Source organism: Clarias gariepinus, chromosome 13, assembly GCF_024256425.1.
Source record: "Clarias gariepinus isolate MV-2021 ecotype Netherlands chromosome 13, CGAR_prim_01v2, whole genome shotgun sequence".
NCBI lineage: Eukaryota > Metazoa > Chordata > Actinopteri > Siluriformes > Clariidae > Clarias > Clarias gariepinus.
In genome coordinates this window covers 11,764,583-11,792,500 of record NC_071112.1, presented here as the reverse complement: position 1 = coordinate 11,792,500, position 27,918 = coordinate 11,764,583, and the positions used below count along the sequence as shown (strand labels likewise).

The window sequence follows — 27,918 nt, the reverse complement described above, 5'->3', positions numbered from 1 at the left end:
TTTGCAGTATCTGAACTTTTTAAAGATTAAGAAGGTGCAGAGAAGTAACATTAAAAAGGATTTTGAAAGTGTTGACTTAAGAATAATGTTTTTTGCCTATATTAATTATTAATACCCATATGGTTTGCTTGGATTAGTTGTCATAACAGTCAGTTTGTGGTTTAGACCATGAATGGGTTTATCAATGCATTGGGGCATATAAATTACTGTAGGCAACAAGTGGTTTGTTGAAACACACTGTTCAGCATGCTAAATGCTGCCTAACTGGTGCAAAGAGCCTTGAACTCAAATTGCCAATAAAGTTCTAAAGTGTTGTTTCCTGCTTGGTCAGGTTATAATTTTAATTGGAGCGTTTCTATCTGCTGTGTTGCCCTGGGGGTTGTTTAACCATATGAAAGACCGACTGTGTGGACCATACAACACAGCACTGTGCACCCTCATTACAAGACTAATACTTCTTTGGCAAGTCACTGTTGTGCTCATGGAGGTTAATACCAGCTAAGCTTTATTTATTGTTCCCAAAAATGCTTAGCGGATTTAATGTATAGAGTTACAGGCATGTTGGCCCCTGTTTTTCTCCCCTCCTGGACAGAGCTGATGATTTAACATGCTCTGCAGAGCCAGATGTTCTTCCAGAGAGGTATAATTATTTGAGCCATTCACAGCCAAGGGGGAATATTTCTCACAGGTTCCATGATGTCTGCCATTACGAGCATGTAATTAGTCAACATCAAATAACAGCACCAAAAATACTTTGATATTGACATTCCAGTAAGCACACCCTTCCACTTTTGTAAATGTGACATTCAAATTGTTTCCAGAAAAACAAGATAAAGCCATTTGTTGATTATTTGGTCACTAATGACAGTTGACCTGTTCCATTTTAATAGATTTTATCCTTAAAAAGTTAGGTGTGAAGTTAAATACATGTCCACAGTCAATCTATCAGGATGACATAAACCAAAAAAACTTAAGTGACTACCGGGAATGCCTGGCTGCCCTAAACTCACTTGGTAAACATTTTCCAGTGAGTCCACACTGCTGTATGTTATATGTGCCTATTAGGACCCTTTGACATTTTAGACCATCTCACACAGCCAGCTTTACATGCCTGAAGAAAGAAGCTGTATTGGCATGCAAAGGGCATAGCCACCTTTAACAAAGGTTAGATACTGTATATTTTCCATCCCTGAGCACAGCCCACTATTCTGGGCCGTTTATGGTGCGAGACATAAATCTGTTTATGACTTATGGCTTATAATTAGGTGTCAAATGTGTCATGTTGAAAGTCGTAAATTTATAATTTTATTTTTGTTTCTCTGTGAACAGGCAAGCGCCGCTTGAGGCTTCATCCGGAAACGGCTTATCCAGTCGACAAAATGTTTATGACATCACGTGTGGAAAAAAAGGTGAGCACAATGATGCATGCGTCTGTATTTAAGGGCTGTATATCACAAGGTATAATAAGCAAATTCTGTTTTTTGTAATTCCAAATTATATTTAGCACTGCAAACATTTTTGAAAACCTACTTATGAACATTTTGGAGGTTAATTAATTGAACATGCAGTTGGAACACATTTCTGTGTTGTCCTGACTGCTAGCGTGGGCAGAGAGCTTAAGAGACTGCATGCCCAGGCAGGTGGCTTCCTCTGCCAGAATAAGAGCCAGGCAGCTGGGCATAGTGACCATTCCAGCTTTGATGGACTCTATTTAGCACAGCTCCTTATTTTTGTCCAGTACTATGGCAACAAGATATCTTTAGAATTAAAACGAACAGACTTGGATTGTTTCCACTTGGCCTGCAATGAGCATGCCGATAGCATCAATAAAGTTAATAATACTTACTTCATGGGCTATACGGTTCTGAGGACCTCATTTCTGTGATTTGCCCTTATTTAAGGCCTAAACGTACAATGTTAATGATATGTTTATACTGGAGTCATCTCTAAAGAACAGTCAGCAGACAATAACTTACATTTTGGCAGTCTGCAATGAGAGTAGAACGCATGCTTAATGCTCTCATGCATGTTGATTTTACTTTAACGTTATGAGGACCTTCTATTGACATAGTTAGTGTGTTATTGCTTAGCAGTGGTGTCTATGGAGCATAGTCATTGTGTTGATTTGGTTTCAGTGGTATCAAAGTTGTGATATTTATTATTATTAAGTTCTTAAGAGGCATGTGTGGCCTAGTGGTAGACTTCTTGTTTGCCATGCGAGAATCCCTGGGTTTCCATCCTGGTCTCAAGTTTGAATAAAAATATGAGGGTTATGTGAGTAAGGGCATCCAGTGTTAAATTCAGAAGCGGAGGATCTACTGGAGAAATCTCTAATGGGAGCCGCACAATCAACAACAGTATTAGTATTGAGTTCTTAAATATATAGGGAATGGTCCCCTATTTTACTAAGTCTCAGAGTCTGTAACTGAGCTACTACAAAGGCACACCTTGCCTGAGAACTGCAGAGCTGCGCACCGAGCTCTGGGAAGATATCTCCGTATATAAGGTCACATTAGTGGATATATCTAATTGGCTTGTTTAAGCCCTGGAAAAGAGCGAAAAGCAGGAAATCTTGTCAGTTTTTTGTTTGTAAATGTACACTGGAGACCCATCTAAATGTATAAAATGTCTAAAAAGTGAAATTTGCAAACCATGATGTCTTCTGTCAGTGGAAGTTTCAGAAGTTCAGCCCTTTATGGTATTGTAGATAATTCATAAGAAACCTAACTTACTCTAACCAAACCCTAGTCTTTCACTTTCTGGTGATTTAAGGCAAATTTTATTCCTGTTTTTTTTGGTTCTACATAGCACATTTCTACTCAAAGCTCATGAGACAAGTGGTGATACTCACTATGTTGTTACTACTGTAACTAGATGTGTTTGATTTACAATAAAAACAATCAAATCTAGAATAACATTGGAATTATTACTGAACCTGAAATAGGAGTCAGAAATTCAAGAAGAAAACAATGTTTTTAGTTCGATCAGAAACTAGTAGACACTGTTGCAGTGCTCATTGTGTCTTTTGTAAAGAAGCATTTTCTTTCAGAATTTTATGTTTCATGGAAAGACATCTGATTTCTGATCAAACGTTCCCTAGCCAACTTATGCTGCTGATGTCATTTGTGTGGATAACACGCTAGCCAAGCTTTTTAAATTTCAAAAAGCAGCTAACTAAAGACAAAAACACCAGAATACAGTGATCTAAGCTACATGAGCACGATTTAGCATGCCCTTGTGGCCTGTGGATGGGGCCACACTTTTATCCTATGAGTAACATCTTTCCTCAGGATAGACTTGTTTTGTCACAGGATGAAGATGGTACTATAACTCGGAGAAACATTGTATTGAATTGAGTCTTTTTAAAAAATATTTTTTTTTTTTAAAAAAGCAAAAGGAAGTAAACCATGTCAGCAAAATGTGTTCCATTGTTTTGCCCATCCACAGCTGTTCATTATCTTCAGTAGACCTAATGTTTAGATTATATTGTATATTTTTGCTGAAGTGTATTAGTTTTTACATATTTGTTTATTGATGTACATGTGACTTTGCTGGGAAATGACTGTTAGTTATGAATGAATTATGACATTATTGTAGAATTGATTTAGTGCCCTGGTTTTACTGGAAATGGCAGGCTTGTGCATTATTCACACAAATGACAATAGCAGCTTTCCTTAGTTTCAGTGTGTTAACTATGTTACAGTCCACTTCCTTATGTAACTTCGCTCATTATCTGTAATTATCAACTACAAAACAAGCTGCCACATACCTCCTGGCTTTTTTTAAATTGATTATGGAGGTTGATGCTCAGAGATGCTCAGATTTATGTACCTAACCAGTTTTGAAATGTCTACATTTATGACAGCAATATAATAATGTAAATTGACAATTAGGGTATTTTTTACTAGGGGAACTTCGTCATTAATCTCCTTTTTCCTCTCAAAAGAGTTTCATGTTTCAACAGTATTATACATCCAGCCATAGCTTTGTGTCTGTTGGAGCTCATGAGTTTGTCTGTACAAATACACACACACACACACACACACACACACACACGCACACACACGGCACACTTGCGCATGCTCACGCTTGTCTCCTTAGAGTTGCGCAACTCTTTCCACCTAGGAGCTTGAGAAATGGTCTGGAGGAACTGTTGATTTTATTGCAGTAACAGTGATATTAAGTAATTTAAGCTGCTGCACATCTGTTTGTCTGATCAAGTTGGTCTGAAAAAAGGCACCTATACTGTATGTGTCCATGTGTCACACATTTACACTCAGATTCCTAGAATTTATTGCTAATTTTAAATAAGCAGAAATGTATAATGTCAGGCAGTCATTTCCTTCTTTTTTTTTTTTTTGGTCCTTTTTTTTTTTCCTTCTTCAAAGTCATTCACCAGATGTCATATAAACTCATTGGGAGCTGCTTCTGAATTTCGTAAATTCTTTTTTCTATTGTATGTGGAAAGGGATTTGGAAAGTGTATTGTATGGCACCTAACTCATAATGTGAGAAAAGCGGGAAGAGATAAAAGCATGGAGGGGGCAACACAAAGTCATGCGCAGCCATGCGTTGTGTTGCTGTGATGGTTTGTGTGTGTGTGTGAGGGTAAGTGAGTGAGGGCCCTCTGTGTCTTTGTGCTAAGATAAGTGAGCTGCTCTGATTGAGTGTGACAGGGAGTTAGAGCTGCTGTATACAGGCAACATTCTTAGTGATCAGCCGTCAGTGTGCATCTGTCACTTTCCCTCTGATGCTCTATCTCTTTGACGCTTTATCTCTCTCCTGTTCACAACACTTTTTATTCCTCCCTTGCTCTCCCTTCTCATTAGGCCTACCATTAACAATCACTCGCATTTCTCCATGCTCATTTGAAGGCTCATTCCTGTTTTATTGCTGGTTGCTGATAATACAGATGCCCCGAGTATTCCCTGCTCAAGCACATATAGTAAAAGACTTTGGCAACATAAAAGAACCATGATGATGATTAGGTAATTGTTACTTGCTTGAGAAAAGTGGCAATCAGAATATATTTCGATGTCTGGCATTGTCTTTTGTAATTTTATGCCGTAGTATTCTGCAATAACGTGTTTTTTTAATCAGTGAATAGGATTGATTTTGGGCTGAATAATCCTTTTGAGGGGTGTGGACTTTAACATCGCTACGCCTACATTTACCAGAAAGTTTTCACGTGGTGTGCCTAGACCTGTAACTTAGGCCTGATTCCAGTGAGAACTTTCACAATGTACCCCCTAAAAAAATTAAATCAAACAAGGAGCCGACCAATTACTATTTTCTTTCAACCTTTTTCTCGGTTTTGGCAGTGACCTGTAATCCAGTTCCAAACCAGAAACCACATAGGGCCTCATTTTCTCTGCACTTTGGTATTTTTCTTTTTCTTTTTTCTTTTTTTTTATTTGGCATTGGCATCATTATGTTTGTTATCTATTTAATCACAGAAGTGTATGAATGTAAATAATCTTTTAAGAAGTATATAAAGGAGGAATACATCTTTCTTTCTTTTTTTTCCTTTTTTTTCAAAATGAACCATTCCTGTTTTTTTTTTTTTTTTTTTAAACCCCCGCCACCTCTGTTCTTGCTGAGCTTGGAAAAGCTGCTTCCAGCAGTCATGTCACTGGATTGGAAGTTGGGTCTGATGTTTTCGTTCTCCTGCGCTGTAAGGCCCAACGGTGTAAAAGAGCACCAAAATAAACAGAGTCTGCGGAGAGGGAATGAAAGAGAATACTGTTTGGGAGCACAAACACAGCAGCTCCGACTGCACTCGGAATTTCTTTTCTCCTGTAAGGCTGGCTCTTAGCCAGGCGATAGACCAAAGAGTGAGAAGGACACAGGGGCAGGGCAGCTCCAGCTTCTGCTGCTGCTCTTAGCTTACATAACCCCATGTACTGAGTAATGCATGTACTAAAGCACAGAAACTTCTACTGTAAACCAGGATTTGTTAATGAGCAGGAAGGAAGGAAGGCGCACATGTTTTTTTTGTGTTTCCAATTCTGTTAATTATGAAACTGGTTATAAATATCAATGAATGGTTTGGAAAGTATCTGACAGTTCAATCAGACAGCTGTCTGTTCTTATCTTTTCTCAGGTCTGTCTGTGTACAGCAAGTTATTCCACTCTCACAGGTCCAGGCTTACAGTAGATGACTGAGAGAAGACTGGTTCAGTGATTACCTGCTGGAGTTGGATCTCTTCACAGGAACAGTCTCTATCCCTCAGACTAAAGTGTCACAATGGTTTACCATTATGGAACAGAAAATTTTGTTAAATGAATAGTTTGCTACAATGCCTACAATTCTTCCCTTTTCTCCGAAAACAGTGAATCATTCGAGGTGTATAGTGTAAAAACTTGCCTTTTCAGTTTTTCCACTGGAGCTACAAGCCTAATGTGGATAATAAGCAACCCTCCATTGTATAATTTCCCCAAACTCGTTGTTATATAATCCCAAATAGAATTGCTGCTGTTAGCTTTTAAAATATGCTGCAAATCAAAAAACTAGCTTTTTGGCTATTGTATCGCACAAGCATCATATTTTTGTAAGAGGTGAAACTTAAGGTTTAAAGGAGAAATTGTACATATTAAGTGATTTGGAGATTTGGTTATTTGTAGATTTAATTCCCTTCAATAACAACTTGTTATAGACACTGTTATTTATGAAACTGTTTATGTACACATTATATTATTTAGCCAAACCATGTCTTTCGAATCATGTGGTTTTACACATGCCATATGCACAATCTTAATCTGGTAGCTTATAGCTTATTTTTTCAGCAACATAAGCCATATAGCTCTAACACAAAACTAAAGCAAACGAAACATGGGAGGTTTAATTCCTTTAAACAAGGGTGACCTCTACATCCACTCCTCTTTGCTTCTCCAGTGTGCAGCTAGCACATCATAAACATATTTTATATTCTCTGCTAGCTAATCTTGTTTTACTGTTATCTTGCTTCATGTCCCGGCCCCCGCTCTAGACAAGAATCATATCTTTCCTTGTGGTGGAGTAACAGCTGACAAATGTGCTACCCCTGAGACCGTGTCTGACATAAAACCGACCTTATTTATTTTTTTTGGAGCGCACGGGACTGTGAGGATAGCATGCTGTGTAAGAAATCCCTGGCTTTGACACGAGCACAGATCTGTTCCATGGCCCAAGATTTTCCGGTGGCCTTCAGTTCCTCCCAGTCCTAGTGCTACAGATGTCCAGCCCCATTCTCACCCTGCAACTGCTGCCATCAAAAGTGTGTGTGAATAGACGGGCAACAGCAGCTGCTAACTCGACTCGGCCTCTCAGCCTAAGCACCAGAGCAGACCAGAGGACTAGGCTTTCTTTAAACACATTTTTAGACTTTTTCTTCAATAGACTTCAGCATTTACTTTTAGACTTGGATAGGCTGCAACTTAAAGGTTGCATATTTGCATGTAAAAAATTGACCACGAAAGAATTATTTCAGGTATAATAGATGCATAAAGTTAGGAATAAACTACAATGGAGCTTGCCACAATTAGTTTTTTTCCTTCTAAACCATAGCTATTTGGTAATGAACAAATGTTGCACTTAACTTTTTTTCCATTGTTAATTTTTGTTATGGAATTTCTGCAAAATACTCCATCATCTATAACAACTGTTTTTATCAACCGCTCCTCTTATCTTTTCACTGTTGAAGTTAATAAAACAAACAAACAAAAAGTTACACTGTATGATGTTGTCAAGAAGACAAAGAGTGAAGACTTGTGAATAATTTTCTTTGAAAGAACCTTTGCTAAGCTTCTTAAAGCTGTGACAATGGCGACTCCGTAAAAGCAGGCACGTCTTTATGTAATCACTGATTATGCTTTCTTTTTATCAAGTACATCCATTTATGTTCACTGGCCACCGTACAAGTCCCTGTGAATAAGCTAAAATAGTCATGTATTAGACCAAGAGCATTAATATAAACACTTTCAGCTTTAAAAAATCAACAGTGCTGCAGTGTAATGCTGATTATAATGTGAATTAAAGCTGATTATCATGAGCATTAAAGTTGATTATAAATTATTGCCAGAAGACAATTGCCTGGTAGTAAAGATTGTGATCAGCGCACATACCTTCACGTATCAATAAGCACTGTGTAAGTCAAGACCATAATACTCTCCACAAGTGCCTCATTACTGTGCCACATACTGCTCGTGTAGGCCGTTTTATTACCTCGAGTGCTGTATTTTATGATCAGTTTCAAATGTACTGCACTCATGCTAGCAGACTAAAACAACTGAATCTGTAGAACATAATGGCTCCATTTTATCAGTGATTGGTGTACTTCATTAACAGACCCTGGAAATAAGTCTGGTTGATAAATCGAGGACACTCTTAATGCCTTTCCATAGAAAACAGTGTACGCCAGTGTTCTCCATTTACAACTCTATAACGGAGAAAATGCTGCTTTATGAAGAGTTAATAGTTTAACGTTTTAAATGACTTGACAGTCCTCATGACTAATTGTTGGGTTTTGTTGATGTTTTACAAAACTTTGACATATTTTTGACACGAGTTAATTAGAACAAATGGCATTTCTCTTTTTAGCTACAGGTCATTAGTTCTCAGTCATAAAGTCTGGCTCACGGTGTACTGTATATTATTGATGTATGCAAAATAAAGCCTGATGTCCCCCATTAAGGATATTGTACTGTAACGTTTATCAACTCAGGGTTTGGTCATTTAGAGATTTTTTATTTTTTTTTGTAGATTTTACAGTGCTCTTGTTTTAAAATTGTGTTGTCTTGTATGCATTATTTTAAATCCAAAAGTTTGCATTATTAATTATATCAGTGTGGAACCTAAATGTTTTAATACAGTACTGCATAACCACTATTTTGGAATGACTGATATTCGTACGTGGTAAAGACAAAATCACACTTTTTGCCGATAGATGTAAAACGCTTTTGAATTCTTTTACATTATTTTTAATACAGGTAAGAGGAAAACTTATTTTCTGTGACACATCTAAAAGAATCTAATGTATTACATGTATTTAAAAAATATTTGTGCTTGTTTATGGAGAAATCCTGTCATTTTCTTTTTTCCATTAGTAACTTCATCATGATTTTGGTGGTATTTTGTTCATTTTGCTTTGATTATTTCATTAAAAACTAAATGTTTTTTACCACAATTTTTTTCTGCATTCTTAACTTTCCACTTATGTCTCCATCTGTGCATGTCTGACTTAGTACAGTAGGTGCATGCAGTAAGGGAGAAAACAGACCAATATTTCCAGAGATGTCTTATGGTGAACGACTATGGTCATGACGATCCTTTGTTGCTGGGATGCATGTCCTGCTTTATTACCTGGTTATGTTATCCCAAACGAAGTACTACGCTAATACAGAGATGGGTGTATAATAGAAACCAGTAAGGTAAATTAAACCCATCTGCTTTGTTCATACATTAGAGTCACAATCTCTTTAAATTATGTGAAACATGTTATTTCTACATAGGGAAATAATAATAATACAGCATTCAGTGCATTACATTTATTTAAAAGGATTAAGGTATATGCATTACTCTTGCAGAAATAATTCAAGTTCAATCTATTTGTCGAAGACTAATTTTAATTAAAAAAAAAGATGTTTTTCCAAGGGTAATAGCAAATAAAAAAATGTACAGTTTGTGATCTGGTTTCATGTAGTGTCATACAATATTTTACACTGTCTGCTTTAAGTCGGCCTATTAAACAAACCTAAAAAGTCTGATAGGTAACAGAGGTAAGCACCCAACATTTTTTCACAAACATTTTTTTTCTAGCATCCGTATCATAACTAATATTATTATCATTATCATGTATTTGTTAACCTGTCTTGTAGACAAACAGTGTGGGAAACCTGCGGTGAAGACCACAGTTCAATGTTCAGCAAGGATGAATCCTGTGCATCAAGACTTTACACTATAAACAAAAACCTGATGGTTGTCTGAGTGTCAGCAAGGCAACACTCTTGTTAAGTCTGTTTTCATGTATCCAGTAGGGATTATCAGTTTTCTTGTGTCCTGACCACAGCTGCTAAGACATTCTGGATAAAGCAGCTTCTGTATTAGTCACTAAGTGAGTGCTGACAGTTAAATATAATTCAGCTGGTTCAGAAATGCCCAAGAAATTTGTATGGTGGCACAGATAGTAGAAACATCAGGTGTAGGTGAAAAAAAAAAAGTGTGTGTGTGTTGGGGGTGGGAGGGGGTTTGTGTGTGAAATCAGCTCAAATGGTCTACGTGGAGGTCCGAGGGTTGGCAGAGAAGCATTTGATGGCAAATCCATTTTTTGAAACAAAAACTCATTACAGCAAATGTCGTGCTTCAAAGAGTCATGCTCCGGGGCTTGAAAGTGGAGTAGGAGAAAGCATGGAGGTATTTAAAGTCCAGTTCTGGCCCCTCTAACCCTTCCTCTTCTTGCCAGAGTGGTAAGATTTTTGAAGGGCTGCACCTGGTGTTGAAGCTCTCAGCTACACTTGCAAGATTTGACAATCATGTTGGAAAGTTGCTCCACTTTTGGTGTTCGTCCAACATAGTAGAGGATGGTTAGAGGCTCGAGGTCCTGTGGCACACAGCACGGTGAAGCTGAGGCTTCTGGGTTCAGAGTGTTGTACAGGCTCAGCAACTACAAGGGAAGGCCAGATTCACAAGTTAACCCTTAATGTTCTAGCCAGGCAGCAATAACCAACATGGCTACTATAAGTTTTAAGAGTTTGTGGTCAAATTCCTCAATTAAAATGAAAAAAATATATAAAAACTCAAATGTCGCAGCTATTATCTTTAAGGCTTTTGGACTGCGTGAAACAAAACCCTCAAAATTAGTTGAAATGCATTGGAACCCCTAACCCGTAAAATCTGGATCAAGTTTTTTTCAAAGTTGTTCTGAAGTTAAGATCAGCTTAAATTGTAGAGAGCATTTAAAGTAATGATATGAATCTTTTTATTACTAAGCTTTTGGGGAACACTGATTATAGTTGCAGTCATGTTTTCTCTGATTTATATGCATTATAGACATTTTATGGGGTGGTTTTGAAGAAACAATAGGGTGTTTTGTTAAACAGTAACCCCGCTGGCAACCCTGCTAGTCATGAAAGATGATCACAAGCGGGTCACAGGAGACCCAGTGGAGCCGCATGAACATGCGGAGTGTAAACAGCTATCTATCTCAGCTGTCCACTTGTGATCGGGTCACCCGAAATGTTAATGCCAAATCTGAGGCATCTTTTCACACACACGCACACGCACACGCACACACATACACACACCTGCCATTAAAAATGTGTGTTACCTGCCATACATTTTAATTTAAAATGATCTTATGCCACAGGGATGTTGATTTATTATTATTATTATTATTATTATTATTATTATTAGTGTTGATTCATTTTCTATGACAGCAGCTTGGAATTAGTCAAAGCAAGGCCGGTTTTACTGAATGAATTTATATGAACATTTACAACTGTCAAGCTTGCTCCCTACCTATTCTTGATCTTTGTTAACTTTTATAATGTTGAGTCATGCTGAATTAATGAGACCATGTTGGCTAAGTAATGCTAAGCACTTCTCTTCAAAAACCTTCATGAATATTCATCACAACATTTTTTGGGGAAAAAAATGATACGACTAAGGCATTTTTGAAAATTATACATTTACATTGCACATGTAATTACTGTTGACAATAAAAACATGTGCAATGTTAATGTATTATTTTCAAAAATGCCTTCGTAGAGTAATTTTTAAAAAAAATGTTATATATCATTTTTTTTGTGTGTGTGTGCCATTTCTCACCGAACTGTGTGTGGTATCAGCACTGCGCAAGTAAGGACATGGTCCTGAGCAGAAGTTAGCATGGTATCCTTTAGGCTCATGGATCCATCTCCAGCCCAAGTCCTGTCGGAAATCGATGTAAAGGCGGCGAACACAGCAGTTCTCCTCGTAATTACTGCAATGGAGGAAGACAGACAGGGGTGATCAGCTGCTCCTTGTGATTCATTTCTTTATGCTCTATGAACTTTTCTATTCTGCTGTTCTGCTTTCTTGGCACAGCTGCTGCATTCATTCAATGACATTTCCATAGCCTCAATGAAGTAATACAGCCAATTCTTACTTGACGTTTTCTATTTTCATTCTGTATTGCCTTATAAACAGCTCAAGCTGTGCCTTTCAGAGGCTCAGAAATTCCACTGTGAGGTGTGTCATTTTTTTTCCCTCTCCTGGACTGGGCCCAGGCGTCTAATGCTGCCGGTAAGGTAAGCCCAGGCATTGCGGCTCTCAGGAGCTGGTGTGCTACACACACACACACACACACACACACACACACATCTCTAATTTGAATACAGGGACAGATCCCAACTTGATTCTTTTTGATCATGCTTAAAATTGTTAGGTGCCAATTAAATAGTTTAGTCATACAGCCTATTGAGGGAAACACTTTGTGAGAGTACTAATTGAATGTGAACCAGAGAGGATTAGTAAACCCACTTCAGTGATGGATTTTTTCCCCCATTGTGGCTGTATGTTGTGTAATAGTGATTTTGCACTGTGCCTGACTTCCTATCGAGTTTAAATCCACAAACATCCACTCCCCTACATCATGTAGAGTGACACACATGTAACACTGTAGCAATAAAAAAAGAAATGAAATAAAAAGTAGCACCCCCTTACGAGAAGCAGTAGTTGGTATCCAGTGCCCGTTTGCGGCGTCTGGATGTAGGCGGAACGTCCAGGCGATGGGGAGGCAGCATCATCAGGATGAGATGTGGCAGGGGTTGCTCCTTCGATTTACCGTGCCGGCCAGGATCCAAACGGTTCTCATGGTTCATCTCATCCATACCTACGGTTGAAACACTGCATGTTGAAAAACATATGAAAGCTGAGTCTATGCCCAGCATCCCTCAGTTCCTATTGGCTGTCATTCCACAGCATCTTTTGCCTGTATTCTCCTCTTCCCCTGCACTCGCCTGTCTGCTCATCCAATCTGTCGCTGATAGAAAAAGCAGTTCAGGTCCCCGGAGGGACGTTGCCAGTGGATACGGACGCCCCTCTTTAATTCAGGGCCAAAAGTCTGAGCGCCCGTGGCAGCAACGCATTCCTTGCAGTGGAGACTGCTGATGGAGTAAGGAAGCATTACCAATCCCCCCCTAGACCCTGGGGCCCCCAGTACTAAGTGAGATTCCAGACCCGAGCACGTTCCCATGATCAAGCTTGCGATCTCTGTCTTACTCTGAGCATTATCTCCAACTACAACTCAGACCCATATGTTTTGGATGAAAGTTCAGAAGAGAATGATATTCTAGATAAAAAAAAAAAGGGTAGGGGAAATACAGAGATGTGACAATAAAAGGACTGAAGAGCTACAAAGATTAGAAAATCTAAGCTACAATGCCAAGTTTTCTTTAGGTGTAAAATATAAAACCAGCTGTACTACTAGTAAACCATCTTCTCTAGAATTTTATATTAATCTACAAGTAATAATTAAATCCGCCCTGTAAAATGCACATGTTTTGAGCATTTTATTATTTTAAAAATCAAAGGTTGCAATGCTTTTCCTTTTATAATTAAACTGGAGAGTTTGTATTTCCTTGTATTTCTAAACAAAGTAACCAATAAAACTACAATAGAGGCAAAACACTTGCCTCTAAAGTATCAATCAGCCTTACCTTTAAATTTGACCTCCAGCACTTCGTTTTTGTTCTCGATGATGTCACCGTTGGGATTAAAGGTGTGACAGGGACAGTGCACACTGAGCTCCAAGCCAAGATTAGTCTCTGCACAGCACGGGGAGACGACCCAGTTCAGAGAAATGACATTTATTACAGTTTTCTTTCTTTAAATTTATTGTCTTTGTATCATCAGTGCTGAGGACTACAGGTCAAACAGTGTTAAATCATGAAGTTGCAAATGGTTTTTAAGTCTGTTTAAATGTGTCAAATGTACTTTTATATTAATACAGATCATTATTTTTTAATAATGAAAACTGTCATTTATAAATTTTCATTTTAATAATACTGTACATTCCAGCTCTTCGTTTCCAGCTAAGGCCGGGACAAGTGCCGTAAGCCAGCCAACACGTTTATTTTCTGAATAATTCTCTTAGCAAACTTTATCTTTTGGCTCATTATTTCATTTTGTAAATAATTCCAATACCCTCCAGAGGAAAAAATAAAAATCAAAAATCAATCAAGTCAAGAGGTTTGGGCTGTTAATAATTTCTTGCCATTTATTCGTGCCATGTAGTAGAACTTCCTTACTATGATCCTAAAATGTAACTTTGAGATATTCCGACTTTCCAAATTTCTAATCAATGTAACAAGACAGTGTTTAAACAGACCTGAATGTCTTATATTTGTAATAACCCAGATGTAAACGTTGATTCTTTCCTTTTAACTCACCTCTGTGTGTGAGCCACTCTCTAACAGTCTCCGTGACATCGAATGACACCCACTCCGCCGTTCCTTTGGTCAGGACGTTCTTCCCCCCAATATACCGCTGCTTCGGAATTTGTTCATCATGTCTAATGATCTGAGGAAACACAAAACATCCTGATTTTGCATGGGGAATAATTTGGGGCTTCCATGTAATAATAATAATAATACATTTTATTTATAATGCACTTTATATTTGAAGCAAATCTCAAAGTGCTACAAATTAATTCGACCCGAAAGCTCTGATAAAAAGATACGTTTTTCCATGTGATGTGAAGGCCAAGGAAGACATTGGCTGATCCATATTTTAACCCAAATTATTCCTGAGACAGTGTTTATCATGTTTTATTAGCAAAATAAAACATCATATTGACAGCATGAGTAGATGGGTCATATGGTAAAATATACTCAGCAAGCACACTCATATTCACATAAGCTCCAGACATCGACCTGGCCAGCACCGTTTGAGCCAGACACTCGAGGATGCCCGAGGCCAAAGCATTCAATTCTCTCCCTTATGGAAAATGTGACTCCCGGTGTGAGCGAGATCCCCATACTGCATGTTAATGCCTTGAATTTAGCCTTTCTCCACAGTTAGACATAAAGGCTTCTCAAACATTTATACAACTCAATAATGTTATCCTAAGCCCCCCAAAAAATGACCACATCATCCTGCTCAGGAAGTCTTGAGGTAGCTGCAAGCCTTCTGTTCCAAAATCCACACCACAATGTCTGACTCATCAATCTCCTCGATAAAATCACTCCCCCATTTACCATCAGACACACAAAGAACACAACTTGAGGTGGGAGAAGCAAAGTTTCTGCACCCCTTATAACCCAATCTAACCTTGTGTGAGACTTTAGCTAAGGCTGAAGGTCCTCTGAGACCCCTCAGGCAGCCCACGCTAAAGCTAAAGATTTGACCCAGCGAACATTGTGGAGGCGCACATACACCCCTCCACCTCCCCCCTGTTCTTCCAGTGGCTGACACTGCCTCTATCTCCTGCATAGCTCCTGGAAACCATCTGTAGGCCTGTCGGGCTGGGCCTAAAGTGTAGCCCTGCAGGGCCGGAGACACACGTCTCCCTGGCAGGAAACGCTGGAACCTGATCACGGCTCCCAGCTTCTCCTGGGAGATTAATGAGGAAACCGAGCGAAAAAAATCCCCCCTCACCTCATTTATATATAGTGGTTCTATATACATAGTAGATACGTGTATATATAATATGCCACTTCACACAATTTATCTCCTAAAACTCCCATCCTCACTGATGTATTACATTACAGTGCTCTGGCTATGACAGTTGCAGAAAGTAAGCTTTAGTCAGGCTTTCTCAGAATACTTCCTTTGTTCAGCTGAATTGTGCACATACGCTCCTGTATAATCCATTCAGTGCCTGGAATAAAGATCAGCACGTTTTTGGGGGGAAAAAAAACTGAAGAAGCGAGAGCCGGAGGACTTGATACAAATTCAGTATCCTTTTTTGGTCCCATGTTCTGAGCCATGATCGCATATAATAATGACTAGTGCAGCTGCGTTATTGGAATTATTGCATGAAACTTAAATAGAAGTGTTAGCAAAATCTTGCTTTTTTTTTTGTAAGATTAAAATCTTGGCTTTATTAGGGATTAGGGGGCGTCTTCTCTCCTCTACTGCATATGACAGCCCTAAAGACAACAAAGGCTGTGTGACTGTAAATAATATACATTACCTGTTTCTGAAGGATTTACAGTATATGTAAGGAATGATGTTATAGGGAAATTATCAACTATCGCATGGTATGATACCATTATTATCCCAAAGTTTCCAGTAACATCATGTCATAAAGTCCTTTCCTGTTCTTACCCACAGCCTTTTGCCAACTGCTTTACCAAAAAAAAAAAACGGCATCATTTTATAGCTATGGTAAATCTGTATCTTTTGTGCCTCTTTTAAAGTCATAAAAAAAAGAATTCAGAGTCAAGACAAAAATACAATATTTTTCACATTAATGAGAAACCACAAAAACATTCCTGTGTTGGAAAACATATCATTGCCAGAGTAGTAGTTTTCTAGAAAACTAATCAACACTGTCTGACCAGTCAGAACAGAGAATTCATCAAAACTGTGGTATAAATATACATGTATATTTCAGTTCTTTTTAGCATGAATACAAAAATGAGGTACATGTAATTAAATGTTAGATTTGCGTTTGTGTTTAGAAATGTTTGTCAGTTTAATGGCCCGGTCAAGTATTATAACTTTGCTCAAGATTTGTTTTTCACATGGGTCCAAAACAAAGAATTATGAATTCTTAGAATCTGGGAATCATGAGAAATCATACATAAATCAAAATCATGTTCCTCCTCTGAGCCATACTTGGCTACTGAAGTTGTTTAGGGTCAGCCTCTTCCACTAGTGTCTTTTGTTAATGTTTGAATTCAACTTATATGTTCACGATGTGCTTTATTAGTATAGTGTACTGGAGTGTTCTATCCAGGTGGATAGATGGAATCTAGATGTGCATTAGCTCTTAATATACATTACCAAACACCATCGAGTCAAATAAAGCTCGCATGTACTGTACCTGATAGAGCTCGATTCGCTGCTCGTTCCTGCTAGCACTAGAGTTGGGCACTCTCAGGGCCCGAAACTCTGCTCGGAACAGGTTGGTGAAATTTTTCTCCATAGTTGAAACATTGAAGCGGAAAACTTTAGATGTTATACCTTTGGGGCAGTAAATCACTTCATCTGCAAAGACAAGAAAGTAAAGGTAAATCTCTTTGAAGGCACTTTATGGAACATTACAGTCCAAATTTATGGATTCTCAGATCTGTTTCCCTCAGATGCCCAGATGTCTTTGGAGCTACAGTATATGAATTAACCCACGTTAATCATGTAAGCCTAATGCTCACCCTCTGTAATATAGAGTTTGATTTCAATTGCTAAAATTAAGCTGTAATGATTAATTTGTGAACATTAAAAAAAAAAAAAAATGTTTTCCATGACTGAGATAACTAAGGTCTTGAACTTGTTTTCAGGCTTTTCCAGCCAGAGAGCTTACGCAAACTGTTGATTTAGCTTGAATTAAACAGGAAATACTACTGTAGGATAACAAATAGTAGTTTATTTATTTATTATTTATATTATTTAGTTCTAAACACTGGTATGTAAAAAACTGTTTGCAATCTGAATTGCAAGCTACCTTGCATCTACATGTATATATGCAAAAGTTTTTTTTTTTTAATTGAATCCATATGTTCTAGGATCATTACACATAAAGTGAAAAGTGAATAATAATTATAGCTTACAGCTATAATCACAGCATGAAAATAAAAGAATCTAGCATCTTAAAATATTAGAATTATTAGAAATGTCCAACAACTAAAAAAGTACTGTAGGTTCATTTATCCCCTTAATTCTTGGTCAGGGATCTTTTAGCACTAACTACTGCATTAGTGTGGTATGACATGGAGGCGATCAGCTTGCGGCACTGATGAACTGCTATTGAAGACTATTAAAACCAGCTCATCTTAATTGTTGGGTGAATGTGCTTTATCTTTCTTTTAACAATAGCCCATAGAGAATCAGCTCAGGTTATTAATCCAGCACGGTAATATAATGGTCAGCAAAGCAGGTAGTTTTGTCACTGTGGGCATGGCACACCAAATCATCACTGAATGTGGAAACGTCACACTGGACTTCAAGCAACTTGGATTCTATGCCTCTTCACTCCCTCCAAACTCTGGGACCTTGATTTCCAAATGAAATGCAAACTTTGCTTTCATCTGAAAAGAGGAGTTTGGACCACTGCGCAACAGTCCAGGTCTTTTTCTCCTTATGTGAGATAAGATGTTTTTGGTTCAAGAAAGCTTGCTACAAGGACTGTAACAATTGTAGCGTACTTCCCAAAAAGATGTGTGTGCAACGTGGCTCTTGCTGCACTGACTCCAGCCTCACTCCACTTTTTGTGAAGCTCCTTAAAGTTCATCTTAAGTCTGTGGTCATCGATTGTGTTTGTGTTCCTTTTCCTACCACACTTTTTTACTTCTTGTTAACTTTTCATGAATATCCTCCATGTGAAGGATCACATTTTCTGAACAACTGTCAAGTCAGTCTTCCCCAGGTTAGTGGTTGCATTCTCTAAACCAGACTGAGAGGTACACAGTATTTATTCTGTAGGAGTGGTAATTTACTCCAGCTCGAAATTATAAATTCTAATATTTTGAAATACGGATTTTTTTTATTTTTGATTCTCATGAGCTGTAAGCCATTCTCATTAAAATGAAAGCAAAAAAAGCTTTTTTCCTACTTTAGAAATCTGGGTTAATCTATAGTGTGAGTGTTTTACTTTTTAAATTGGATTACAATTTTTTTTTTTTTCATATTTAGTTACATATACTGTATATGCTTTGTGCTTTTGTGCTTAGTGGGAACACATGTTTGACTTTTGCACATTTTCATTTTTTTAAACTGCATCCTCAGAACCACTTTGGTAGTTGATGACCACACCTTATCAGAGAAATTCGTGACTGCTAGGGAAACCAAAATTGCAGTAACAGATTGTAAATATCCATATTTTTGGCTTCAGCATTGTCCAAAAGTCCATTGAGTGCATTTAGTTTGTACACAGCAGCACACTCTTTCCCCAAACAGTATTTTCTTTTTACTGATCATGTGTCAGAAAAAATAACTTCGTTCTTTATGGATGTCATATTTTTGTATGCAATGTCATATTTTGCCAAAAAACCTGTTTAAAGCTTCTGAAAGAAAAAAATATAGTAATTTTCAACATATGTCTTGTCTTAAGATGTTTTCATTTTTATCTGTAAATACTTAATTGTTATAAGCTATCATACTTTAAGAGCCTTTGGACAGAAGAAGAACGTATTGAAATCATTTAATCAATCAGAAGCTGTCATGAGGTTGCGATAAAATGCAATTACATACAGAACACCAGATGTGTTAACACAACACGAGTGTGTCATGAGTGAGAAAGAAGTTAGTTAACAGTTAACACTACCATACGTCTGCATTGCAATGTCTAATAACCATCTGATGGGTTTAATAAGGAGATTCTGCATATAGTGTTATTGGGATGTAGTGTGAAGTATCCTGAGCAATATTTATTTTGGTTGATTTATAATAAAACATTTATATGATGGATTGGGTGTCATGAGAAGTGCGTCCACCCAATTTTGAAATGAAACCAACGCCACCACTCAGTGAATGAAAATGATTACTTGCTTTGGGAGATTGCAGAGCCAAAGTGATGTCCCATCTGTTTGTGCTTTACAGAGAAAGAGTTAGCAACAAGTTGAAGTCATGAAATGAAAACCAAATGTCTTTCAGTTGGTGATCTAGACCAAGTAGGCTTGGGATACGAGCGTGGGCTCCTCCCACGCGCTCTACTACACAACAGGTGTCTCTAAACTGAGCACTCCCAAGGGCTTACACTGTAGAGTGAGAGCGCTTTGGTTAACGACATTGTGTGAGGCAAAAACAAAACAGTGAGTTCAGCCTATTCAAAAAGTAGACCCGAAAATACGAGTAGACCACACAACCAGCATTCATAATCCTCAGATTATCCTCAGTTTTAACTACTTTAAATTCCCTTTAAGAGTTGAATATGTTGCTGACAGACCACACTCCATTAGCAGTGCATCAAATCCCTAGCTGGTTGGATGCCATGATAAATGTGGTAAGCTATATTTATGTAATAAACAGATTATGCCAAATGGACTGCTATGGAGTGGAGACGTATTAATAATAATTGTAATAATCTCGTCAATATACATACAGCAGAAAGACCGGCATTGTTTTTGAGATTTTTTTTCTGCAACTGATTTTTCTTATATTGTAATTAGCCTGGTGCTAGCAGTGCTAAACAAAGCGAACACATGGCTACTATTTTACAAGCTAAATGGAAACACTCACTTACAGCCAAGTCAACAACTATTCACGCACCTTTGTGTGCACCATGTCTTTAGAATGTATGCCAAAATGAAAGTTATGCTTATAATCATGCTAAAAGAAAAAAGTTCAGTTGGTCTTCATAAACCTTCGCCTGCATTTGATCTTTAATACCTGTTTACAGATTTGGCAGCCAGACTAATAACAGTTTTTTCCATGTCTCACTTCCAAGCAGCATTTTCGGCAAGTACGGTCAATTATGCATTATAACTTTTCCACAATGCAAAAGAAACTTCTTCCGTTTCTCACTGTTTTACTTTTTTATTTTGCTCCACTGCCCTTTCTGTAGTCCTTTAGCTGAAGGTGGAAAGCCCCACTTTGAGCAAAGATTTGAAATTCTAATCAAGGCTTCAGTTTCCTTTTGGATGACCTCATTTTTTCCCATTGCAATGGTTTAAGGTGGATTTCACATTATGGCCTATTTTCGCCAAGCTTTTGGTCTGTAGATCATTTGTTCCATGGCTGTGAGTGTGGGGGATTGTTGGCATAATTGTGTGAACAAAATTCTTATTTACAACTGCTGATATCAGGTTCAAAATGAAAGCCAGTACCACTACACTTACAATATCTGAAATCAGACTGTAATGTTTTCCATTGGGGCTAAAAACGTTTAAAAATAATTCCAATTTATATCCTATAATCAAATACCACATCTTATTTGAAATACCTAAAAAATTGTTTTGTCTAGAATTAATGATCCTCTGGATGCCTTCATTTGCCTTAATTTTCCTTAAAAAAAAATAGTTTCCTGTGCTTGCACACATTTCTGTTGATGCTCTTAAGAAAAGAATTTGTGCTTATGAAATTTCATAAATACTTTAAGACAAAAATACAAATTTAACCTTAGAACAAAAACAAACAATCCAAAGAAAGGACAGGAATCACTAAAGCCTGCCATCACTCCCTAAGTATCTTAGAATGGCCTTGTTTCAGACACCACCATCCTAACATTCCCCATCCTCTTTTCCTGTGTCTGGGATGTACCTCCATGCTGGGTTCTTTTCCTGACAAGTGACATCACACAGAGACTCCTGAAAAAGCAATCTCAGGGTTGTTGGACGTGTCAGAGAGTGGAGGTAAACACAAGAGATAGAACAGAGGGACATAGAAGGACACAAGCTGGCCAGCATTTGGGACATGAAATACACCTGAGAGAGGAAGAGGATGTTGATGTATGTCTGTGCAGTGTTGAATAAACTTAACCTTATCACTCAGAATGAAAATCTAAATTTTCTTCTGTCAAAGTATCTATTGTGTTAGGCTATGTGTTTAAACTAAACACATTTAAAAGTTAAGTTAAAAACTGAAACCAAAAAATTGATATTAATAGATATAACCCGTAACATGCTATCATCCGTTACAGGAGCAGGTTGTTGAGGCTCTGGGATGTTGATTTGAGGATCTTCTGGGTTGCCACTCTTGGGCCCTTTTGCAAGACCCTAAACCTGAGGCTTGTATAAGCGTCGCAACAGGAAGGGGGCCCAGATAATCCGCAAAACTGGTGGACAATTACGGGGTGGACTGAGATTGGACTTCCTGGAAAGTTAACCATGACCAACCCTCATTTGATGGGGATGGTCTCACCAAAAAAAAATATATATATATATATTTATTCCCTTTTCCCCCCTGCAAAAAAATACAAATTACATAATATCTACATATTATTCCACTTGCTCTTAAAAATGGGGCTACAGTAAATATTACAGCAGCATTTCTTTCACGTTCTCTTGGGTGTTGAGTGACGCTAAGTGATCATTTGAATGGCACTGAATGACTCCATGGACTATTTAAAGTCTTAAAGTAAGCAACACAACCACAACATAGTGCGCTTGTGTGCACTCTGAATGAGGTGGCCTTTGAATAAATCAGTTCATACACACACACGCACACACACTTGTAGATTGACTACGCTTAGATGAGATAATGCACTAAGGCTTGCTGCAGAAGTAAGACTTTTTCCACTTGATCTGGGATGAAGAGGAGGGAAAAAGAGAAAGTGTGTGTGTGTGTGTGTGTGTGTGTGTGTATGAGGGGAAGGACTCTGGCCTCAAGTATTGGCCTGAAAATTTGGTCTCTGTTTTGCTTGGAAATTACATCACCTTCTTACTATTCCATATATCAGAAGCAGTGCTGTCTGCAGCTCCAGTCCACATCCTCCCCACCCCGCCCACTCCATCGCTGATTACCTAATGCCACATAGTATTACCCATCCTGTGAACCAGACCATCATCTTTTATTTACTTATTAACATAACACTTAATTAATTTGAATCTCAGAAAAGCCCTCATAAGTTTATGTAAAAAAAAGGCTCTAACTTTTAAAGTTGATTCTTTTACTGATAAAAAATAAATAAAAAAGTTCAGTGTACACACATTGTCCTCAATAATTGGAATACCCATACATCTGCTCATTTATGTGGTTATATAGTTATTTAATCACATGGCGTCATGTAGCACACATCATTTAGATAAAGATCAAGAACTTGAGTTAATGTTCACATAAAATTTCAGAATGGAGAAAGAGAAAGATCTCTGTGACTGATCTCTGTGACTTTAACAATAAAAGATTGTTAGAGCCAGATGGGCTGGTTTAAATATTTCAGAAACTGCTGATATCTGAGGAATTTCTCACACAACAGTCTCTAGAGTTTACACAGAATGGTGCGAAAAAAAAAAATCTGTGAGTGACAGTTATGCGGGTGGAAACGCCTTGTTGAAAGGAAAATGGACAGATTGGTTTAAGTTGTCAGGTAGGATATAGCAACACGTATAATCACTCTTTACAACTAGGGTCAGCAGAAAGGCATCTCAGCAAATGTAGAACCTTGAGGTGGATAGGCTGCAACAACTTGAAGACCACAATGGATTCTGCTCCTGTCGGCTAAGAACAGGAATCTTTGCGCTCTTATGGGCACAGGATCAACCAATCTGAGCAGTTGAAGATGAACTTTTTTTCCATTCTTGTGTCTCGGTCTTTGTCCATTATAGCTCCAAATTCTAGTTCTTGGCTGACAGGAGTGAAAGATGTGATCTTCTGCTGTGGTAATGTTGTTTATAATGAGATGCGTTTGTAAAATGTGTGTAATTGAACTACTCTTAACTTCTTATCAGCTCAAACTAGACTAGTCAGGCGAGCTTGGCCATTAACAAGGCATTTCACCCAGCAGACCCTCAAGATACTTACAGGAGATCAGCAGCTTCTGAAACACCCAAACCAGCCCATCTGTTACCAACAACCACACCATGGTTAAAGTCACAAAGTTCACACTTTTTCTTCGTTCTGATGTTTCACATGAACATTAACTGGCTCTTGACCTGTATCGACCTGATTTTAAGCATTATGTTACTGACATCGGCTGATAAATTTATAAATGAGCAGGCACACAGGTGTTGCTATTGAAGTGGATGGAGAGTGTGTGTGCTGGTATGTGTGCTACTTAAATCCCTAGGGCAAAGCTAAACAATCAGTGATGTGAACCAGAACACTATATGGTATGGCATGCTGTCATAAGACTGATTACATGAGTAGAAAGCAGGTCAAGTCTGGATATTTGCTAAGCCAAATGAGTATCACAGAAAATAATATTATCACACCAGCCATTATTGTGATGATGCTAAAGGGCACTAAATGCTAAATTAAATGGACAAGTGATTACTAATCAAGAAAGGCTCGAAATAGCAATTCCTGTTAAAGTATGTGTGGCGAAACCTAAATATGTTGTGGTTCGCCTTTGGTATATTCCCATAATGACAATTTTGAATAGCGGGAAAAACAAGATAAGGGGATTTATCAACAATGGCAACAAATGTTAATAACTTTGTCTATTGTATAATATCTGTCTATTGTGCTGATCTCATATTTTGAACAGCGTGAGGACAGTTAAGAGTATCCTGATAACCAAAGGAACACCACTGGCTATTCTAAAAGGGCAAAGTAACCATAATCTATTTGTTTGGGATAGCATATAAAGTAGCTCAGGGAGTGTATATTTGGAGTGTCAGAAGCACTTTAGCTGACCTGAAATCCACATTTGGCACAGGAGTTTGTTTGCGAGCCAGAGGACGGTCTGTTCAGTGTCTCCCTAGCATAAAACACCTGTTGATTTAAAAAAAAAAAAAAAAGTTGCATGATGCAATGACCCCCTTCCGTCACCAAGAAGGCTCACTTCCAGCTGTTTTACTCTCCAAAAAAAAAAAAAAAAAGCCTTGTGTTCTCTTAAAATCTCACTGCATTGGAGATCTGCCTTAGATATGCCTTAGATTGGGTATCTAGTGGTACTTAAACATGTTTTATTCATCAAAAGAGGCTGCAGCTGACAAGAGAAGGCCTAGGCTCTTCTCAGAGCATTACTTTTATCTTTTGTGTAAAACTTGAAAAGGCCTCTATGAAGCGGGAAACCCGTAAAAAGGCAATTATCTAGGCGTACATAAAAGACAGTTATGGCGTCGGTGGAGTACGAGATGGGGGGAAACTTTGACAGCTTGTTCCATGGACAGACAGTTAGTAAGCTCGGTTAAAATGGTTCCAATGGAATGAACGGCTGGCCGGGACATGGGAACGGGTGCGCGCGCCGCGTGAGCTCAGCGGAACGGGCAAGCGCGCGCCCGCAGCGGAGCTGAGACCTGAGAGCGCGCACGGCTCGGTCTGTTCATAATTGTCCTGTGTTCACTGAAGGAAGCAGTCTCACCGCGGAACCCGACAGCTGTCCCTGTGTGCTGCCAAATAGGAATGCCAGGCCCTTAGTCTAACCTATTGTTTATATGTATATATAAGAGAGACCTCATATTAATAAGATGTTTCCACTGAGGATAGAAAATTGCTAAAGATTGTAAATTTGGCCTGTCGATTAACTAAAGACATGCTTAATTCTCTACATCCATAAAAATGATAATCCCAGTGAGAAACTGTGAGATTTCTTACTGAAACTGGAGTTATTTTATAGGAGCCAATCATATTCCAAGAACCTTTGCAGTTAAGATTTTCCTGAGGCACTGTGTAGGATCGCAGCGGTAATAAAACCAGAGGGAACCTTAAATACCTCCTTAAATGCCTGCGCGTTTAGTTTTTAGTCTGCACTAAAACACCTCCTTATACACTCGAGCACACCAGCTACGTTAAGTCCACGTTTGGGATTTCTGTGCGTGCTACCAACCTGGACTACATCCTGCATTCTACATGGCTCTGGTGTGAACAGTGACGCAAGGTGTATCGATCAAATGATGGAAATACGCACTAGGTCTCCTGTGCAGGCGCGGAGATCCATGGCCGAAGTCAGCAAGAAACAGTGTAAGGAATCGTTGGGTTTATCTGCATACTTTTAGTAATAACCTGGGCAAACTCTTGCAAACTCGTAAGAACTGTGTTATAAAGTTATCACACCAAGATTGCGGTTAACGCATTAAGGTTGGGGGCGGGGCTAGCGTTCGTACCCTTTCTTAGGAGTTGATATGTATGAAATGCAACATCACCCTGGATCGTTCGAGTTTTGGGATTATTCTAGGCTCTTCCCTTGGTTACACGTGAGCAGTAGAATAGGTCACTCCTAGCGCATACGTGTAGATATGGTATAAAAATATCAGACCCTTGATTTTATATTGGTATCAATAGAAAAAGTTTCGAGGAGGTTTCCAGTGATACCAATTAGGGTCACCTTAATGTAACAAAAAAAAAAATTAAAGGTTACAGGATCAACAGGTTTTATTTATTTATTATTATTTTTTGCAACATTGTTAATACTCGATCGTTCGGACCCGTGTTTGGTTTTTGGGGTACTCACTGTTATCGGGCGGTCCCTGAATCATGTTGAACTTGTGGATCTCCTTGGCATAGTACTCAGTCTCGGTATTGTCCTGTCCACAGCTTTGCTGTCGCTCTCGGCCCAGTTCTTCGATCAGCTCCTTGGTGCTGTTGTAAAGCGCCAGCACTGAGTACGGCACCTGAGACGGTCCGAGAGCCTGCGGCGGGCTCGTGAGGCGCAGCTTGCTCAGGATCTGACCCCGGATCGCCTCCACGCGCTTTTTCTTGATGTTATCAATGTCCACGGTGGTGCAAGTGGACAGCGAGAAGATCGTGGTCACGCTGTTAAGAAGGAGGAAAAACAACAGTGCTTTGCCCAGATGCATGATTCTCACTTGTCAGAATTGAAAAAGAAAAAGAAAAAAAGCCAGAAGAGACTATCCAGTTCCAGTTCAGTTTTCAAATATAGCTGGTGATTAAAATTAAATAAACTTAAAAAGAGCAAAAACAACTAGACTAAAGCAATAGTTAGCTATTAAGGTAAATTCCGGGCGATCGTGCGAGTGGGTTGATGTTCAGATTCCCCATGAGATCCCATCTTCTGAACTTAAACTGTAGGAATTGCGCTTCCGAAACACATCCCAATAAAATCCCATAACACAGCTAAAGTCTGAGCATTGCTACACTAAGAGCTTAGTGTTGAGAGTCTCGTCAGCATATTGCCTTCAGGTTGCTGTTTGGTATAGACTGTGCTCTCTCTCTCTCTCTCTCTCTACTCTTCTTTCTCCTCCTCCTCCTTCCCTAGTCTCCGGCGTTTCGGACCCAGCGGACCTTCAGCTGCTCTCAGCGCCTTTATACAGACAGACAGAGGTGTGACGTGTAGGAGGGGAGGGACAAACACAAGCGCGTCCTGGTGCCTGGCACACTTCCCTCTGCTCAGTGATGAACAACTCTTATCACTTCAGCCATTAGGTATAAAAGAATGGCATCCAGAATTATAATGAAACATCATTATGCACACACAAAGAGGATTCTCTCTCTCTCTCTCTCTCTCTCTCTCTCTCTCTCTCTCTTTACACACACACACACACAACTTATTTTTACCATGCTTGAGCTCCCTCAAGTGGATTTGCTTAGAACAGGCACAGCCAAATCTCTATAAAATAACTGAGGGTATACAGTACATTCAGGCCGCCATACTATATATAATATTAGTATTGTACATAGTATTGACATTGGAGACTCCTTCCTTAAAGAAGAAGAAGAATTCACATATACGTAATCTTAATATCTAAATCTTAGTATTAAAGAAAAAAAATATAAATGTGTTTCATGTCTGTGTTATTAGGTCATTAAACCATTAAATATTTCCAAATATAAAAAAACACAAAACCATTAAATATTTCCAAATATAAAAAAATTAATAAATAACAAAAAATATTTGCTTGCTTGTAAAGAAAGCAACATATTACATAACAGATCACCGACTAGAAATTGTTCTATTTTAGCCATATCATGCAGAAGAATTCTCTTGAGATGGTACTTGAGTTGGGAATGACTAGTGGAAGTATGAGAAAAGGCCACCCAAGAACTCAAAGCGGATATCAACATAAACATAGGCAAACTAAAAGAAGGGGTGATCAACAGGATTGTATGGGAGGAAATGATACATAGAATGACCTAAACTTTACCTTGATTGAATGGATAATTGATTTATTGATTAAGTGGTATACAATAATTAGCCATAACTTTTACCATTTATATTATCTAGGTTTTAGGTTCACCTTGTGC

General features: G+C 38.4%; 2 protein-coding genes across 5 annotated transcripts in view; one reads left to right on the top strand and one right to left on the bottom strand.

Annotated features, from left to right (window-relative positions):
- ttll5 (tubulin tyrosine ligase-like family, member 5) overlaps positions 1-9,163 on the top strand; it is a 102,310-nt gene extending 93,147 nt beyond the window's left edge. For all 4 annotated transcript variants that reach the window (XM_053509713.1, XM_053509712.1, XM_053509710.1 and 1 more), the window contains exons 32-33: positions 1,330-1,409; positions 6,103-9,163. In XM_053509713.1, coding sequence (XP_053365688.1) covers positions 1,330-1,409; positions 6,103-6,164 — 142 coding nt within the window. In that variant the 3' untranslated portion in view covers positions 6,165-9,163. The remainder of the gene's footprint in view (positions 1-1,329; positions 1,410-6,102) is intronic.
- Positions 9,164-9,500: 337 nt separating this feature from the next.
- tgfb3 (transforming growth factor, beta 3) lies at positions 9,501-26,940 on the bottom strand. The gene is made up of 7 exons (XM_053510291.1): positions 26,168-26,940; positions 17,006-17,169; positions 14,406-14,535; positions 13,674-13,781; positions 12,679-12,847; positions 11,803-11,956; positions 9,501-10,639 (listed from the first exon to the last, which is right to left on the bottom strand). Exons 1-7 carry the CDS (start codon positions 26,511-26,513, stop codon positions 10,481-10,483), a joined length of 1,230 nt encoding a protein of 409 aa, XP_053366266.1. The 5' UTR covers positions 26,514-26,940; the 3' UTR covers positions 9,501-10,480.
- Positions 26,941-27,918: the final 978 nt, after the last annotated feature.